The sequence below is a fragment of the Perkinsus marinus genome (genome assembly GCF_000006405.1).
Source record: "Perkinsus marinus ATCC 50983 genomic scaffold scf_1104296934700, whole genome shotgun sequence".
Classification (NCBI taxonomy): domain Eukaryota; phylum Perkinsozoa; order Perkinsida; family Perkinsidae; genus Perkinsus; species Perkinsus marinus.
Genome location: NW_003214659.1, coordinates 31,948 through 48,250, shown reverse-complemented (window position 1 = coordinate 48,250; position 16,303 = coordinate 31,948). Strand labels below are relative to the sequence as shown.

The 16,303-nt window shown below is 49.4% G+C and overlaps 5 protein-coding genes across 5 annotated transcripts in view; 3 read left to right on the top strand and 2 right to left on the bottom strand.

Annotated features, from left to right (window-relative positions):
• Positions 1-527, bottom strand: part of Pmar_PMAR021009 (hypothetical protein) — a gene marked incomplete at both ends in the record, with an annotated part of 1,310 nt that extends 783 nt beyond the window's left edge. The window contains one exon of the mRNA XM_002784571.1: positions 116-527. Within this exon, the coding sequence (XP_002784617.1) occupies positions 116-527 (412 nt within the window). The remainder of the gene's footprint in view (positions 1-115) is intronic.
• Positions 528-3,032: 2,505 nt separating this feature from the next.
• On the bottom strand, positions 3,033-3,334 carry Pmar_PMAR021008 (hypothetical protein; the record flags this gene model as incomplete). The annotated part of the gene is made up of 2 exons (XM_002784570.1): positions 3,033-3,082; positions 3,136-3,334. 2 exons carry the CDS (start codon positions 3,332-3,334, stop codon positions 3,033-3,035), a joined length of 249 nt encoding a protein of 82 aa, XP_002784616.1.
• Positions 3,335-8,550: 5,216 nt separating this feature from the next.
• Positions 8,551-9,096, top strand: Pmar_PMAR021007 (hypothetical protein; the record flags this gene model as incomplete). The annotated part of the gene is made up of 3 exons (XM_002784569.1): positions 8,551-8,685; positions 8,719-8,811; positions 8,995-9,096. The coding sequence occupies 3 exons, from the start codon at positions 8,551-8,553 to the stop codon at positions 9,094-9,096; spliced, it is 330 nt and encodes a 109-aa protein (XP_002784615.1).
• A 234-nt stretch (positions 9,097-9,330) lies between these two features.
• Pmar_PMAR021006 (RNA methyltransferase, putative) lies at positions 9,331-10,910 on the top strand (the record flags this gene model as incomplete). The annotated part of the gene is made up of 7 exons (XM_002784568.1): positions 9,331-9,473; positions 9,933-10,029; positions 10,083-10,220; positions 10,270-10,322; positions 10,366-10,520; positions 10,570-10,702; positions 10,748-10,910. The coding sequence occupies 7 exons, from the start codon at positions 9,331-9,333 to the stop codon at positions 10,893-10,895; spliced, it is 867 nt and encodes a 288-aa protein (XP_002784614.1). The 3' UTR covers positions 10,896-10,910.
• A 734-nt stretch (positions 10,911-11,644) lies between these two features.
• Positions 11,645-11,800, top strand: Pmar_PMAR021005 (hypothetical protein; the record flags this gene model as incomplete). Its single annotated transcript, XM_002784567.1, has 1 exon — positions 11,645-11,800. The coding sequence occupies one exon, from the start codon at positions 11,645-11,647 to the stop codon at positions 11,798-11,800; it is 156 nt and encodes a 51-aa protein (XP_002784613.1).
• Positions 11,801-16,303: the final 4,503 nt, after the last annotated feature.

Genomic DNA, 16,303 nt, shown 5'->3' with positions numbered 1-16,303 from the left:
GAGCAGACCTCGAGAGCGATATCAGACAATTCACCCACCCAGAACAAGGCACCGCTACCGTTCGGGCCATCTCCTTTCGGAACGGAGCTCAAACGACCACTGCAACTGCTCTCACCCATTGATAAACCGGCTTCATTCATAACACCATAAGCGGCATCCCAATAGCCATAAGTCGTCCCTTCGGGCATGTCAATATACCCAATAGGTACACTGGGCTTCTGGTCGGGAGAGGTGGGAGCATAACTTGGGGCTCGAGAGGCATCAACAATCCTCGGATAGTTTTGGAACTGTTTGTAGACAGCCCTCTTCTCACCAGGTCCGTAAGTCTTCGGTGGAACATAAACCATTCGGAAGTCGAGAGGACTTCCATCAGCACTCGTCGCAGCGATGCACCCACCATCAGCGGTGGCGGCACAATCAACAGCAGTAGCTGTACAGAGATCATGATCTAGACGATCACGAGGTGCAGACAGGACGGCTCCAGCCAATCCAACCGAGGCCAACAGAGCCAAAGTGAATGAAAGCATCTCTACAGTTGATGAAAAAAACTAACGGCAGTCTATTGGATACCCCATCCACCAATAAGCGACAAAACTCGTAAGCAAAGCACACATTCACTGATTGATCTACTTCTACCACAGCCATACTTGAGGCCAGGCAGTGGCTAGTAGCCATCATCGCTACGATATATCAAGCTTTGCGCCGGGAGACAGAAAACGATACCTGCGCATCATTTGTAGTCGCGAGCGTGATGTGCAACGGTTAGCAACACGACGAAGAGCCCTGATATATCTGGGTTGACTGGAGCACGTAATACAGCCAGAAAGTACACATCTGCCTATGACTGCGATCATCAGTCAAAATGAGGCCATCCATGAGGGGGCTCGCCGCGAATCGATGATTTTGCTGGAAAAGGCGACGAGTCTCACTGAGGCGACAAGGCACCACAGCGCTATTGCCAGATTGAAGACTATGTACTACAATGGGATGTCTACCAGCAGCTCAATTTTCTCCCGGCAATTCAGTATCAGTGGTTGCCTGTTGGGTTGGTCAGACTTTCTTTCTTAGCATAAAAGGAATGTACGATAGTAGCATAGCAAACCGAGTCGAGAACAGAAGGCTGTGTGCAATAATAGGAGGATTCAACTGATCAGAGTGCTATACTGATAAGCTCCGTCTACTCCAATTGAGAATACAAATAACAGATCCATGGAGTTGTTTGCGAGGAGTGTAATCGTGTAATAGTAACTGTAGAATACAGCTACTATTACAGTATGGTACAATCTGTACTGTCTCTGTATGATCTCGAGTGTAGTAGCTCCTTCCCGCAATACGAATGATGTCTAACACAAATGCCTCATTCGTGTACTTGTTTTCATGCTCGTGGCCTTCGTGACAACGCAAATCCACATAGTCATCGCGGCTCAGCCGGGCTGAGTCAGCCAACCGCGATACTCACCTCGCTACCTCAACATGCTCGACATATTATGTTCATCCCGTAATTAACGCACTCGTGTACAGCTCTTCGGGACGAACCAAACCGAAATCAAATGAAAAATACTCATGCAAAGTCGAATTGGCAAATCCTCTTGTGATGCGGCCAATGCTTTCTTTGACAGCTTCCCGTGCAGTAACGCTGAGCATGGCACCGGAAGCAAACCTGATGGAATGGAGAACGTTCAACGTACATAGTCGGTGACGGCATCAATAGCGGTCTACAATGGGTGATCCAGTCGCCCCGCATAAGCCGCATCGCGTCAGCTCCATCTGTATGTCAGTTAGAATCGGATCGTCGGGAGATTCGGTCTCGGTGGTTGATGACCGAAGAGTATCATACGCTAGGTCCAGAGGGAGTAAACCATACCTTCCTCAAGTCCGAGTTGCGACACTCAAGGATGCACACTCACCCCTTGGGAGTATTTCTCGCCCTTATCAGCGGCGATGCACCGTGAGCAAGGAGGCAACGTACGATCGGCAGACTGCTGTGCGAATCCGCTGCCAAATGAAGGGCTGTGTATCTAGCTGGAGCATCATTGGTGATAGAGCATGCCGACAAGGGCTACTCGGACCCTCGGTAGATCGATCCTGATGCTTCACAAGGAGTGTTGATCCCTGCCGCTACTGATTCAATACCCAACAGTTCCTCTACGATACCCTCCGCCTCTTCTGATCGGAGATCGGCATCACGCGAAACGGTGGGTGTGATTTCCCATACCTGTTCTGATGTTCTGGCATGCCGTCATGAGTGGAGTCAAACCATGAGGGCCCGAGGGGGCCACTGGATCGGCCTGACGGCTTTGCAAAATCACCCCGCATACACGGGAAAGGGCTACTCCGTATCTCAAGAGGAGTCGCACTAGGTCAAGACTACATCGACGAATGGCAACGTGCAAGACCGATGGATGGACGCTCTCAGCACTTGCATTGTTGAGGAAGCCAGGAATCTGATGATGATCTACCCCGATACCCCATATGGAATGATCACCATGGACAACTCTTCTCGAGGGACAGCTTCAAGCAGCATGTGCGCCATTTCCGCAGAGTTCATATGAGTCGCCATATGAAGCGCTGTCCAGCCTTCCGGATGACCCCCGATGACCGAGGCCGACAACTCGAGCAACGATCGGACAGTATCAACATTACCATAACACACCTAAGGGACGATACACGGTGTAGACGAGCGAGCGGCGTTGCTGCCGACTACCGCTGTTGTGAGAGGGGTCGATTCCGGTCTGTCCGGGTGTTCATAATCTACTATGGGAGGGCGGGCTCCAGCGAGCGACCGAACCATGTCCGACTCTCCGAGCACACATGCAGTTATAATCGCCTCGCCTAGAGTCTCTTTCGACCACAGACGAACAGGTCCCCTCGATCCACTTGGTGGCGAGGACAACTGATGTTGTAAAAGCAGGTCGACCTAGAAGGGACTGCCATCGGTGGGGAATGGGCACTACTGGGGCACATCTCCTACTAGGGGGGCACATCTGCTTGAGACGGCCAACAGGAGCAATGAAGGAACCGCTAAAGTGCTCTTAAGGGCTCCCGCAACGGCAGGGTATCTCGACAGGAGTAGCCGAGCCCCCTCCAGGTCACCTTCAGGTGCAGTTATCCCCCCACTGTGATGGAGTTACCTACCACTCAGGCATGCTCCACGCAGTGGCATCAACAGCGCATGATCGGCGGAATCGACCTGAACGTGCTCAGCTTGGCTCTTCACGTGATGATAATCGATAACCTCCTGCAATGATGGCAAGTCGCTGTACAAGTCGACGTACTTCGACAGAGCATCTATCTTGGACGCCGCGACCGATGAGGTGATGATGGCGTTGCTCATTGGATCGGATGACACGGAAGACATGCGCGTCTGCACTTCCTTCCCATGCCGATGGTGATATGTTGTTAAAGGTGAGCGGGTCGTCGGTTACAAAATCTCAAGAACAGTTCTTAGTTCCACTTCCACGGTCTTATGCAGACGGGAAGCAAGGACACTATTAGCAACATACATAACGGGACAGAATTGTGCACGCGTACAAATCTCATACCACATCTTCTTGAACACCCTCGGGGATTCCACAAACGCACACTGTGTAATATTCGTTTTATCGGGAGCTTCGCATATGTTCGTGTGGCTTGAACGCAGTAGCGTGTGTAGAAATCGCCTGTAGTGTAGCATAGTGATTATAGAGTGTGGTAAACACGTGAGAGGTCCCAGTCTTGTAGAGCTGTAGTAGGCCCCCCTTCGGCAACCCCGACCCCGCGAGGCAGCGCCTTGGCGATTCCCAACAGAAAGGCTAATCTCTGAGGTAGTTGCGAAATGGAAGGACGGAAACAGTCGGAGACTCCCTAAGTTGGCCCGCCGGTGATGTCACTGTTGACTCCTGTGCTGGGCCAAGCTCCCGGCCTGACTGCGGTAGTCGGCCCTTTTGTAATAATGATAGAAGTGCCCACTACCTGGATGCTGACGAGTTAGAAACAAGGTAAATGCACACGAGATTCAGAATGGTTATTCTGATTGGGGTTATTGACTGAGGCGCTCATTGAGCGCCTGACGAAGAACAGAAGAACATAACTTAGTTGACAACTAAGTTCTGTTCTTGCTATGTTCAATGCCGATATTCAGGCCAACCCTCGCTATGTAGTGGAAAATGTTCCTCTAAATGATCCAATATAGGTGTTGAGGTTTATGTAAATGTTGTACAGTAGCATCAACGCGATATACACATTCTTTCAACGATACTACGCCGTTGATTGATATGATACTTCTCAATAATGGATAGTTATCGGCCCGCCGGACCGTATACTCGTGGCATACACCCTTCGAATGAGTGAGTACTTTTAGGGCGCAAGGGGCTTATAATAAGCCGCTTATTCCATCGTATTCTCCACGTAATCGTTACTCATAGGATCCAATGCCCTCGGGTGACTCTTCATGTCTGTTATCTCGGCCCTTTCGTACTTCCCCTCGCGTACCAGAGGTTGTCCTGCTCATCGATAATGTCAGTGATTCTGCCTCGTCTAATTGGTGTCATCATTTTCTTATTTCAAGTTCTGGGTCTCCATTTCTACACTCTTCCCGGCCAGCAGATGTGCTTCCAGTATGTGTAGAGCACCTCCCAGTGTGAGTTTGACGATGTATTATCGTTATCAGTCAGCATATAGCGGCACACGTGGCCATAGCCATCAAGTACACCAAGATTACACGTTTGATGATCGAAGGAGCCGATGACGGCGATTTTGGATTACAGTAAGACCATATCACGTTGCGCAACGATCGTCGCCCTTTCGGTGATTACAACGATTTTCTCACTTTTGATGAACTGAGTCCATCTCGGTGAGGAAAAAATTGGGTGCCGATTTGTGAACAAGGAATATCAATATCAATGATTCGGCGTGCAGTAATTAACCCAATACGAACGAGAACATCCACACGGACGAGTGATAGGTGTGTGTTTTTCTCCCCTTCCACAACTTTCTGGTTGATGGGATCCTTATTGGGTCAAATTCATCGTGAGGCTGACGGACAAATCATGTGTTGGTCCAGGTGTGAGATCCGCTTGGAGGCTCGGTACCTCGACGACGATGGAGACGCAGCGACGTCAGTTCACCCGATCATTAGATCACTACCCACCTCGCAGCAATCTGGTATAGTGGCCTTTTCGCCTAAGATCGGTAGGCTCATGGGTCAGGTCGGCTGATACTCAGAGATTCAGGTGGTGAATACGAACTTTGTACGATGTGCCTCGAAGAAGTTGGTCGTAGATGGAAAGCCCAGCTGGCAAGCAAGGCGAAGTACCATCGCGGATGGTCCGAGTCGATGATGAACATGACAAGACCTGTTACTGTCGGCGATATTTGCTCTTTTCCAGAACCAAATGGAGCCTCACGCTCGACGTCCTCGACGAGGCAGACCTTGAAAACGCGATGCCCTTCGGTGCTGTAGACGCAGCAACCGGTGAGGGATTGAGAACGACGTAATGCGGCCCTCGAAGGGCCACCTAATTCTCTTGAAGTTGTGTGCGTCTCGCTCCTGCTGAGATCAGTGCTATCATCTCCAAGATCTCTGCTATAAGTTGTTTCAGAGCCTCCAAAGTGAAGGGTTTGATCGGCAAAGTGTCAGGCATAGTATCAGAGAACGAATACGAGGGCGATCAAGAGGAGGTATCCGCTAACTGTGCCGACTTTCACTAAGGCTTCCTCTCTCAGACCTTTCGTAACGCCTCCGAGACGGTAAATAGTCGAGTCATGTGGGCAGCCTTGCTGCAGATGGTGATCTACGCGGCTGTTGCTGCATACCAAGTGTAAGCAGTCTTCGTCACGGTGATACACGATGTCAAGCTGCTTTATTCAGGCACAGTCTGAGGACCTTCTTCAGGCAACACAAAATCATGTAACTAAGTGAGTCATGTTGTCGGTAACAAGTTGCGTTATTTATCAATGAAGTGGGCAAGTACTTCTTGTCTGCGATGTCGTACGTATCCGATCTATCTCTAGTATTCACCCAGCTCAGAAGAGCCCCCATAATGACCGATAAACTTATCACTGAGCCCTACGTTCCCAACTGTTCAGGGACCGAACGAGTTCCAACTCTCGGCTGTCCATCTCCGATCGGTGTTAGTAACACCGTGTTACTGTATTACTATAGTTGAGTATTGAGGTAGTCCACCCCAAGAAAAAGCTTTGCCTGATCTACCGTGAAACAGTGAGTAGCCTTGGAATCATGTCTCGCCGCGAGATACTCGCAATATAAAAGACTCCAGATACTGACTCTGAAACATGCTAGGAATGCGGATCAACTTTATGACTGTTCCCAGCACAGTAATCGATTGGTTTCAATCGAAAGCCTGAATGGTATTGAGAAAATGGTGCCAGTGACCGTCACTGAGTGATGTATGGTCCGAATTTCGGTTCTCACTGAAAAAGTCTCTGCAGTGGGTCGATTTCACAGCGGGGTGGAATTTTCACAATGGCAGACCAAGTCTCAGCCACCGAGGAATCTCCGAGCGAGAGTCCGCTGCCCGCCGAGTCTAAAGGCCTACCAAAACCTTTATAAGCAACTGCGGAAGCTGGTTTTGTCCTCGAGCGCGAGGAACTACGTCCAGTAGTACTGGACCAGTACCGGACTTTAACTTAGGTTTATGATATGTAGTGTTCACTCGCATTGTGTTCGGCGTCGAAATCTGCTGCGACCAACTGTACGCCGTTACGGCGTACTGTTGGCCATAAGCCATAATCAGCCCCATGATGGGGCTGATTATTGCTTATGGCCAGTATAGGCAACATTATAAGTTACGGACCGTAACTAACGGTATACCATGGATTCAATGGAATGGTGGAGAATTCAAGCGTCTGTAATCGATCAGCATGGCGAACGACATATACGTGTTCTGCTACAATTATGCTCACATAGCAACATGAAAGCCCCTCCGACTCGAGAGTGTGGGATTGGAGAACCGGGGCGCCATTCAGCGAAGGCTGGATTTCCAAGTGTGCGCGAGATTGCCAATCAAGCACGGTTCAACGTTGCCACTAGTCTCAGACTAGTAGTCTCATTGTCTAATCTGTAGATCGGCAATCGGGAAACCCATGACCTGCGCATGCGCCGAAGGTTCTATGTGGCAGGGACCCATCTATATCATTTTTCTAAGGAGAGTGTAAGAATTCTAAGGAAACGTTTTCGCTCGTCCTCTGCGTTTTTCTAAGGGAGGTTCGGCACTTCATAAGGGAGTTCCGTTTTTTTCCTAAGGAACCCTCTCAGCTCTCACACAGCCATCTCCCCGGGTTTTGGGTGATGGTCGCCCGAGGGGAGACCTGAGTCGGGTTTCGGGTTCACGGAGGTTACGCTCTTGCCTTGCGATTGGCGTTTTTTTTCTGAGGCCTTGGATAACAGTCTTAACCCGGATATCAGCTCTCACCCGGATAACAGCCTTAACCCGGATATCAGCTCTCACCCGGATGACGGTTTTAATCACGAGTTTCCCTCCTGTAGCCTTTTCCAGTTATAGCCTGGCCCCGGCATCGAAGTAATTCTTTTGCTGAGTCACTCAGCCTGAGTGCTTGCAGGGGAACTTTCCCCGCCAAGGTTCTTTTGGCGGTTCCTATCCCCGATAAGTGTTGCACTCGCTGGTTGTTACTCTACAACTTGTGATGCTCTCAGTGAGAGCCTCTCACACCCCCTCCCACCCGGCAAAAACCGGTCTAACTTTCAACAAGATTTCTCTTCTAAGACTGGGGTTATTGATGCATCGCTCTACGTATGCTTAGGATGCCCGTATCCGAATAACTAAATCGGCGAGTAAGCCGACAGTGTGTTGAAGACGGGACTTCTTTCCCGCACACTTGGTAAATTAAGCTGTAATCACAGCTTTATGAAGCCACGATAGCGGGATGGCTCTCTTCTATGACGCTTCGACCGCCTACTACCCATGATGCCTGGGCTCGCCGCTCTCTTGCCAACGGTCTTGCTTTCCTCGGGCTGATATGCCACAACAAACGCGGCCGCTGATGACTCGGCCCCACATCGCATATTACACAACACATTGTGCAGATTGCATAGAGGCTTTATGGTAGAGCTACGTTTGGATGAGCTTGCACCGCCTGTAAAAGCCGTGCCGCCCTTCCTTAGGTATGACGCTACCATCCTTAGACTTTGCAGACCTCCTTAGAAATCTTCGCGTCATCCTTAGATTTTTCCGGCTTCCTTGGGAAATGCAGACCTCCTTAGAAAACTTACACTCTCCTTAGATTTTTGCGGTTCACCGGCAGGGACCGGATGGTGCGAACTAGGTCTTACTTGTTGCACACCGATAGCACACATCCCCCGGGTCGGGTGGGTGTGGTCAAAGCGCATCAGGCCAGTCGTGCATTGCTGCTCCACATGGAAACAAGGAATTGTTAGGCTAAGTTCCGTGGGATGGCCGCACACATTTCTTGCACGCATGTGTGCGTATGCACGTGCAGATTGTGTGCTCTTCGCGGTGCGTTCCAGGTTTGCATAGTCTCCCGTTACTGAGGTGATTTCACTGCCGCAACGCTCCGCTAAGCTCTCAAGAAATGTCTGAGTCGAAAATGAAGCCAAATAACACTGCACTGGATTTGAACCTCCGCGGAGAAACCGCACTGGGTTCGGCATATAAGCGGAGCGGAAGAGCAAAAAACGGGAAGGTGGAAGGCATTAGGTGCAGTAAGGTACCTCCGCTGTTAGGTGCAATAATCGCCTAGCGCCTTACGATTTTTGTGCCTAACCGAGGCTTGTCAAATGGGCCCCTGCTCTCCCCAATTCATGACAAGTTAGAGCATCTACGCAAGATGGAGGTAGGCAATTCATCATCATCATCATCATCATCATCATCATCATCGTTATGTTTGATTGTTCGGTCGTCCATGTTGTCAGACAGTACTAGTACTAGATTTACACTACCTTGATCGCTCCAACGTTGAGCCGAATACTAAGTTGTTGACGACGGACCGCTATTCGTAATTCACGACCATATGCAGGTGGAGAACATCCAAGGCTGTCGCCCTCAGCAGCAGATGGTAGCCCATGGTCACGAGCTTGTCGCTGATCTCGTGGAGCGACGGCTTTTGATTGGCGTTTGATCATGAATTCATGCACACCGATTTTGCCTACAATGAGTATAGGGTTTTGATATAATCGAATGTTGATGAATGTGAGTTCAGGGAGGCTATGAGAGCTGTATGATCGTACCACTACTATTATTTCTCTCAAAGTCTATGAATATCCTCGAAGTTGCGCAGTTGATTTCAATTAAAACTAACGCAAGCTGGAGAATTCCCTGAGCTCAGCTCGGCTCGATTATCTCATCGTCAACAATGGCCTCGCATCGCGTGATCAAATCCCTATCGGACCCCCTGGTGGCAGAGCTACTAGGACTAGCGAATGAGAGTGCTCGGAGGGTGGAGAGTAAACTGTGTGTGGTATCGGGCAAGAAGCTGCTCAACGAGTTGGCGGAAAAGTAGTCACTGAACATGCTAGAGATCTATGCTACTCTTGTTGTTGTGCTGCTGAAGTTACTCCTTCAAAGAGGTTGTCTCCGATCGGCCGCTTCCCCCCATGTGCTCTTTGCGATATGAATCACATCATGTGGTATCGGACAAGATACTCAGGAGGTAAGCGCATGTTGTATGGGGGGGGGGGGTTGAAAATGCACTGCATTGTGAAAGTGCTAACTCTCACTGATGCTCATCGAATCACTGTGGATGCTGCTGCTGACAAGGTGTTATTCAGAGGTTAGAAAAGTTTTAATTCCCGATACCATATTTTCAATGAAAATATTATCCATCTCTCGAGAGGAGGACTTTAAAATGGCTTCAAATCCACGAGAAGTCGATTTGGAGTTGTAGGGAACACCGTATCAAAGCATGATTAATATTACTATCGTATTTTCCGCTGTATATTCCGAGCTCGCCCTCAGAGTCGCCAATATGCGATCCTATCAGCACAACATGTTGGGGACTATACGCATGCCTCAACCATTGGAGAAACCTCCTGATACTACCAAACTATTGCTGGTGAGAAGCAGCTCTGCAGGCTGACCATGTGACGGGCTGTTGGCTTGGTGTAGATATTAGATGGTGTTATCGATGCGGGTCAGCTCGGAACGATATTGCGTTCCGCGTTCGCGTTGAAGTGGCATTCAATATGGTTCCTGCCAAGAACGAATGCTGATCCGTTTGATCACAAGGCCATAAGAAGCAGTCAGGTGAGGCTAGCAAAAAGCTGATTGTACCACTAATGAGCGCTTGGGTTAGGGCGCATTGTGGCACATGCCCTTCTCGTATGGTAAACTTGATCGGCTCGAGAGGTCGGTCATCACCATCAGCGTGTTATGGGGATTTCCATACTAGGTTTATCGAGGAGAGCTCGCTCTTCCCCGCAGTACTTGATACTAAAGGGCCGCTTATTGGTGGCGATGGAGACATTTTCACGACTAATTCACCGAGCACAAACGGCATAGCCTTGCTGATCAGAGGGCCGCATGCAGGGCTTGCGACGCCCCCTAGTGAGCAGCATCTCGACAGTCGTGTGTGATGGACGACTTGTGGCTTTAGAGTCGTTCAATCGAGTGCGTCTAAGCGACGCCGGCGGACGAATGAACTTGACCGAGGCTGATCTGGGTATGGTCGCGAGTGTTGCTCTGCATGAGATCAAGAACAACTACTTCCAACATGTCTCAGCATCGCCGTAAGCCGCTGAACAGGCGTCTACATGAGGAATACCGGGATTCAGTTTCGTTGCTTCCCCCGAGGCCCCACGGGAGGGATCTAAATACGCCCATCACTTCGATGCTCGAGGGAGGGCCAGGAGCCGGCGAGTTCTCGAGAGGCAGCAGGCTGCTCGGCGGACCGACCGTTTCCGAACAGGAAAGACGACCTAATACGTTTCTGGTGAAGCTCTCCTCGCTGCTTTTCGTGGTGAAGGATGGGATGTGTGGTGGTGGTAGTAGTGTTGGTCGTTATCCTCACCATGATAAGTGGTATGACAAGTCTGCGACAACTGCGCTGTTATTCAAAGCTAGCCCGGTTCGATAGAGGCTCGCGCTCGTCGAATGAGCCACGTGCATCGCAGTAGCGAGGATTCACCATGTCCACTATCGGAATAATCGGTCACAAGCCTCCGCTCAGGTTAGAAGGATAAAGGGAGATATTTAAGGTAGTGATGGTTGCATAAACTTACCGCGCGCCTCAATTCTTATTCTCACACTACACTCGGTGTCGTCTTCTTTTTCTTATTTCAGATCATAAAGGCCGAGGTTAGAAATATCTGTCGGACTCCGGCTCGACAGCTCAATGATCGAGTGCTTGAGCTCAGAGGGGATCGTAAAAATATAATCAGAGCATGGCTGGCCGGCAACGGCCTTTGAAGAGTTTCTGTAGCACAGCCAGCGGGAGTGATGGTTAAGCTGCTGCGTCCATGCCGCCGCACTCGGGAATTGTGCCGGCCGGGGTGGCGTCGGGCAGAATGATGATGCCCTATCCTATGGGGATGACCGTGAGATGAATACCGCCGCTGGCCTCCATCTACGTTCTGCTTGTTAGACGGCTGGGATGCCTCGACCAGGAAGGATGCCATTTGGAATGCCGCCACCCTTTATGGCACGTCGAGGTGGACGTTTGGTTGTCCAGGATGAGCAACACTGCTGGGTTCGGGGGTGGAGCAGCAGCCGCTGCTGTGTTTGAGATTGAGGTAGCTATGGCGGCGGTCATTGAAACTAAGCTGGGCACTGATCGACTGACCTCGCTGAAGATCTCCAACAGGTCGCCAGATGTCAAGTTTAAGTGAGGCCGCCGGCCTATGAGTCTTGTAACAGAACCGCCGAGATAAGATGATAACGTTTAGTGTTGGGACGCCACCGACTCCTGCGAATCCACAAGCTGTTGCTGGATATGTCGCCCCATGCAAGGCGGCTGGTAGAATCTACATCTGCAGCTGTGAGTACCTGCATGCCACTATTGAGTGGATATGGGACCGGGCTCTGGTCGTCGATCTGGATGTGCATCTGATCTGTTTGTTTTTCAGCTTTGAAAGATTTGGCCAACAAGTTTGCAATGAACGTAAATAATCTCGAATGCCGGCTTTTGAGGTGCCTTTTCTGACGGCCGCCCTTGAACGCTGTGCATCCGGCATCTGATGGCAACAGCTGCGCAGCGTTATCTCATAGCAGAACATGCCAACCAAGGGGGTCTATAGAGTCGTCAACTTGGTCGCTGTAGCGAGGTTCCCGGATGATGTAGACGTCGTAGGGGTGAGGAAGATGCCCCAGCTGGCATATTACATTCCGTTTCAGGGCTGAGGACAAGATACTCGAACAAGAGAATTGTGTGCGGGTCGCCTTCGATCCATCATTAGGGACTTCAGGAACCTCTGTGGCAATGACTATTGTCCACGAGGTCCCATCTGGTAGGCTGTCTGATCCCACTCTTTCAAAGCGCTCCTCTTCATAGTTGCTGCGGCTCCACCAGAGCAACCAGCAACGGTCCCTCAGTCCCCTAGTGGTGGGAGCGGCTCTCCGTCTAGCAAGCGACCACGGCCGCAAGGCGGTGGTCTCGATGAACCTGAATTGCATGTGCTTATGTCTTCTATGAACGAGTGTATGCTAGTGAGAAGGCGAGTGTCGGCAGTTGTATGTTTCAGGCCCCCGTGTGGATAGCGCAGCCAGCAGATTGAGTGATGGGCTTGGGAATGAGTCATTCCCAAGTCCACTCAATCCGTCATCCCGAATAACGGTATGTGACAAAGATTTTTTCCTGATATTATCTTCTGTTGAAGGAACGCAACGGCCAACAGTGGAGCCTCGACGACCCGAAATTTACACATTAGTTTTTCCAAGTGGACAGGTGAGTTCGTGACAGTACTTCTCGATGTCGTTACCCTTTGTGTGTAATTTGATTTCAGGTTGTCATCCATAGTCGAACCAGTGGGTCGATTGAATTCGAAGAAGTCATCACTGGTGACTCATCAGGAAGCATTGGCGTGATTAAATACGTCCCTTATTGGTGCAGTAAACATTCAAGTCTACTCCTGCAATATCACCATCTGAGGGAAAATATTCATCCCCAGAGACTTGACGTTCGTATATAGTATTGCGTTTAAGTATGGCTAGGAAGATTCGAAATTCACAGAGAGCTCATGAAGCACTGTTTGAAAACCTCCACAACGAGGCCAGTTCGACCTTGTCATTGCAAAGCGACTCCACACGGGCTCTGATTGCTCCGCTCGACCACCACTCAACTTTTTACGTCTCGCTTGGTCAACGATACGTCTCATTGTTTTAATGGTGCGAGGTTGTGATGTGACAAATTGTCCCGCCACTTCTACTGAGGGCTATAGCGGTAGCGAGTGAGTCTGATACGAACTCCTCCACATTCCTACTTGTGACGCTACTCATTCTCATGAGCTTCGTATCTTGCTGGCCTAGCCTAATAGTGAGGGAATGTACATTCGGACGTACATGGTTTTGGCAGGCCTCACAGAAGAGAATGTAGAGCTTCGTCGAAATCTAAGGAAATGGCGATCGAACTTAGGATGCAGCTTATAATTCCACACAATCAGAGTGAATGAGAATCTCCACAACCAGAGATTGCTCTCGTTGGAGTATCCAGTCGAGAAAATATCACAAGTTTTATTTGCCTTGTCTGTGTAACAAGCCTAGTCAATGCGGTTGGTTTGTGCTACTCTATGCTTCTTGGGGATTGGTAATCGTGAGAACTTCCATAACCCAATACTAGTACGAGCAAGAGGATATTAGAGGTCGGCAGATAATACGGCCAACCCATCTTGAAGTTGATATAAAACACAATTGTACTTCTACACGTATCAACACTTTGACCATCGGCAGGACCATAATATAAGACCGTTGATCCTCTGGGGGCACCATGTATGCCCCAAAGGAGCGCCAGCAAGGGAACGCTCCCCTGATTGCTTTGCTGAATCGCAGAAATGATGGGGAAGGTGTGATCGCTCCGCCCCATGACTTAACAAAATATTTACAGGCTTCAAACTACAGCACTGAAAGTAATAAAGCGCAGCAGGTTATATCATGCAATGCATGACATGCATTGCGAGGCTAGTTCCGTGAGTGTATCAGAGGCTCTCTATCTGTTACGTCATTGCTGCTTTCTCGTGTTTCCGTCTTATGCATTTCCTCAGCGACCGCTTTGTGCTTCTCACCACTCATGCTCCTTATCCGCTTCTTCAGCTCATATAGTGGCGTATCCGGGATATCCCCGTTCTCCAATGCGACGCTCTTGGGCCTCGTGTAAAGCGATGTTTCTGTTCCTCGACTGTAATCACTGCTGTTGTTGAATACAAAAGCTCCTTCCACGCGGAACTGATCTTGGTCACGATACTCCTGCGATGAGTCGATCGTTAAAGCCGGCAGCACTTTAAGAAGATTGCTTTTGAGTTTCTCGCCAATTCCACCACACCAATTACCGCAACTTCTTCGCCTCGTCGACTCCGAGGCCTGCGGCTTCAGCTCCCCCTCAGGTGTATTCGGCAAGGGCTCTTCTTCGGGAATTATACCAAGCCTGGGAGACACAACGTACGAGAGCTCACAACCCTGCCACACACTGTGTTGGATGCTGGTGTCCATCCTCAAACTGCGCTCGACCCGCCTTGCTCATTTGAAAGTGATGATAAAGTTATGGATTCTGCCGTATGGAGAAACACAAGCATTAGGGTTCGATCCCGGGCCCTCATGACTGTGAGACATGACGCACAACAACTATTACAAGCAATTAGGTGAAACACGTGATTACTCACAATACAGTTACGTAAAATGACGGTGGCGATGGTAAAAGAACATGATCTTCTTGCAGAACAAGAGATTCCGCAGGGAAGGGGGCAGCGATGAAAAGTCATCTCAGCGATACTGATATCATCTCCTTAGAGGTGCCCAGCTTACACGACTGCGCTCGTATCAGGTCGATCCGTCAGGTATTCCACTCCCGGGACGATTATCGCTGCCAACTCTCTTGCGTCTTCATCCCCAGCTGACAAATTCCAACCGTCGGATAGGCTTATTTATGCGGCATAGGTCATCCATCAGAAATTATGGCGCATTGACTCCGCTCTCGAGCTAACTTTCCCATATGGAAAAATGATACGAAAAATCCTCCGCGGCGCGCAACAATAACCAACCACAGTTGCATCCCAGAAAGGTTACGCCTCAGTGAGGGAAAATATAATATAATATTTTGAATATTCTTCTTGAAAAGATCAGGAATCGAGAGGCGCTCTGGATGGATGATCTAAGCTCTCACGAGTTCACAGTCGTAGAGCATTTAACATGCTGCACGTTCAGTTCGTCGACATAACTCACGACTCTACACCATTTCAAGAACTAGTTAGTAAAAGCCCAGAACAATTTCGTGAGCTGGACAAGTGGAACTGAAAACCCCATTGACTTTGCCGTATAGTACAGTGCACAGTCTGCGCGCTGACCCAAGGGAGAAACTGCTAGCAGATGCGTGTCCAGAGTCTACCAATGATCGGCAACACAAGACAACAGTAGCTTCCAGTGAAACCCGATGATCACATCCTGTGAGAGAAGGACGACATATAAGCTACGCTTCTGATCACAACTACTGCTGATGCTCTACGAATAAACGACATCCAATCACGAGGGCTCTCAGATGATAGACCCGCAGCTTCTCCAACAGGATTGGACCTGAAAGACAATACACTATATCCAAGGGATCGAACACTTTTTAGGCGCTTCCCCAAATAGTGAGTGAATTTTCCCGCAAGTTTTAAATGCGATGCCCGACTCGCTCTGACATTTTTAGTGACAACAAGCGTGCACGTGTCAGAGATTGATGTTCTATCTTAATATTGAGTAATCGTTATAATATCTTCATATCATGTATAATATAAATCTAAGGCTATTAATTGAAAAAATGATAATACTGATATATAACCATTATAAAGTTAAGTCTACTAAAGTATCGCATCGCCGACCGAAACACGTGTGTCCAGCCAACGGCTCTCCGAGGAGTTGGCATCCCATGAAAGCTCAGTAATATTACGTTCGAGCTGCTCTTAGTTAAACTCGCCACGAGATCTCGCTGAATTCATAATTTGCTTCCGAGTCTTCGTCCTCTTGTACTGTTTCCTCGTGTTGATGGAATCCTATGTAAACATCGTGGAAATCTTCTTGCAAACCACCAGAGGCTCACCTGGACGTTCTGTTGCATCGCGGTGTCATCATGAGGACGCAAGTCCAAACGGTATCCAGGGAAAATAGGAGGAGCTGTACCCGAGAAGAAGACAACAACACTCCAC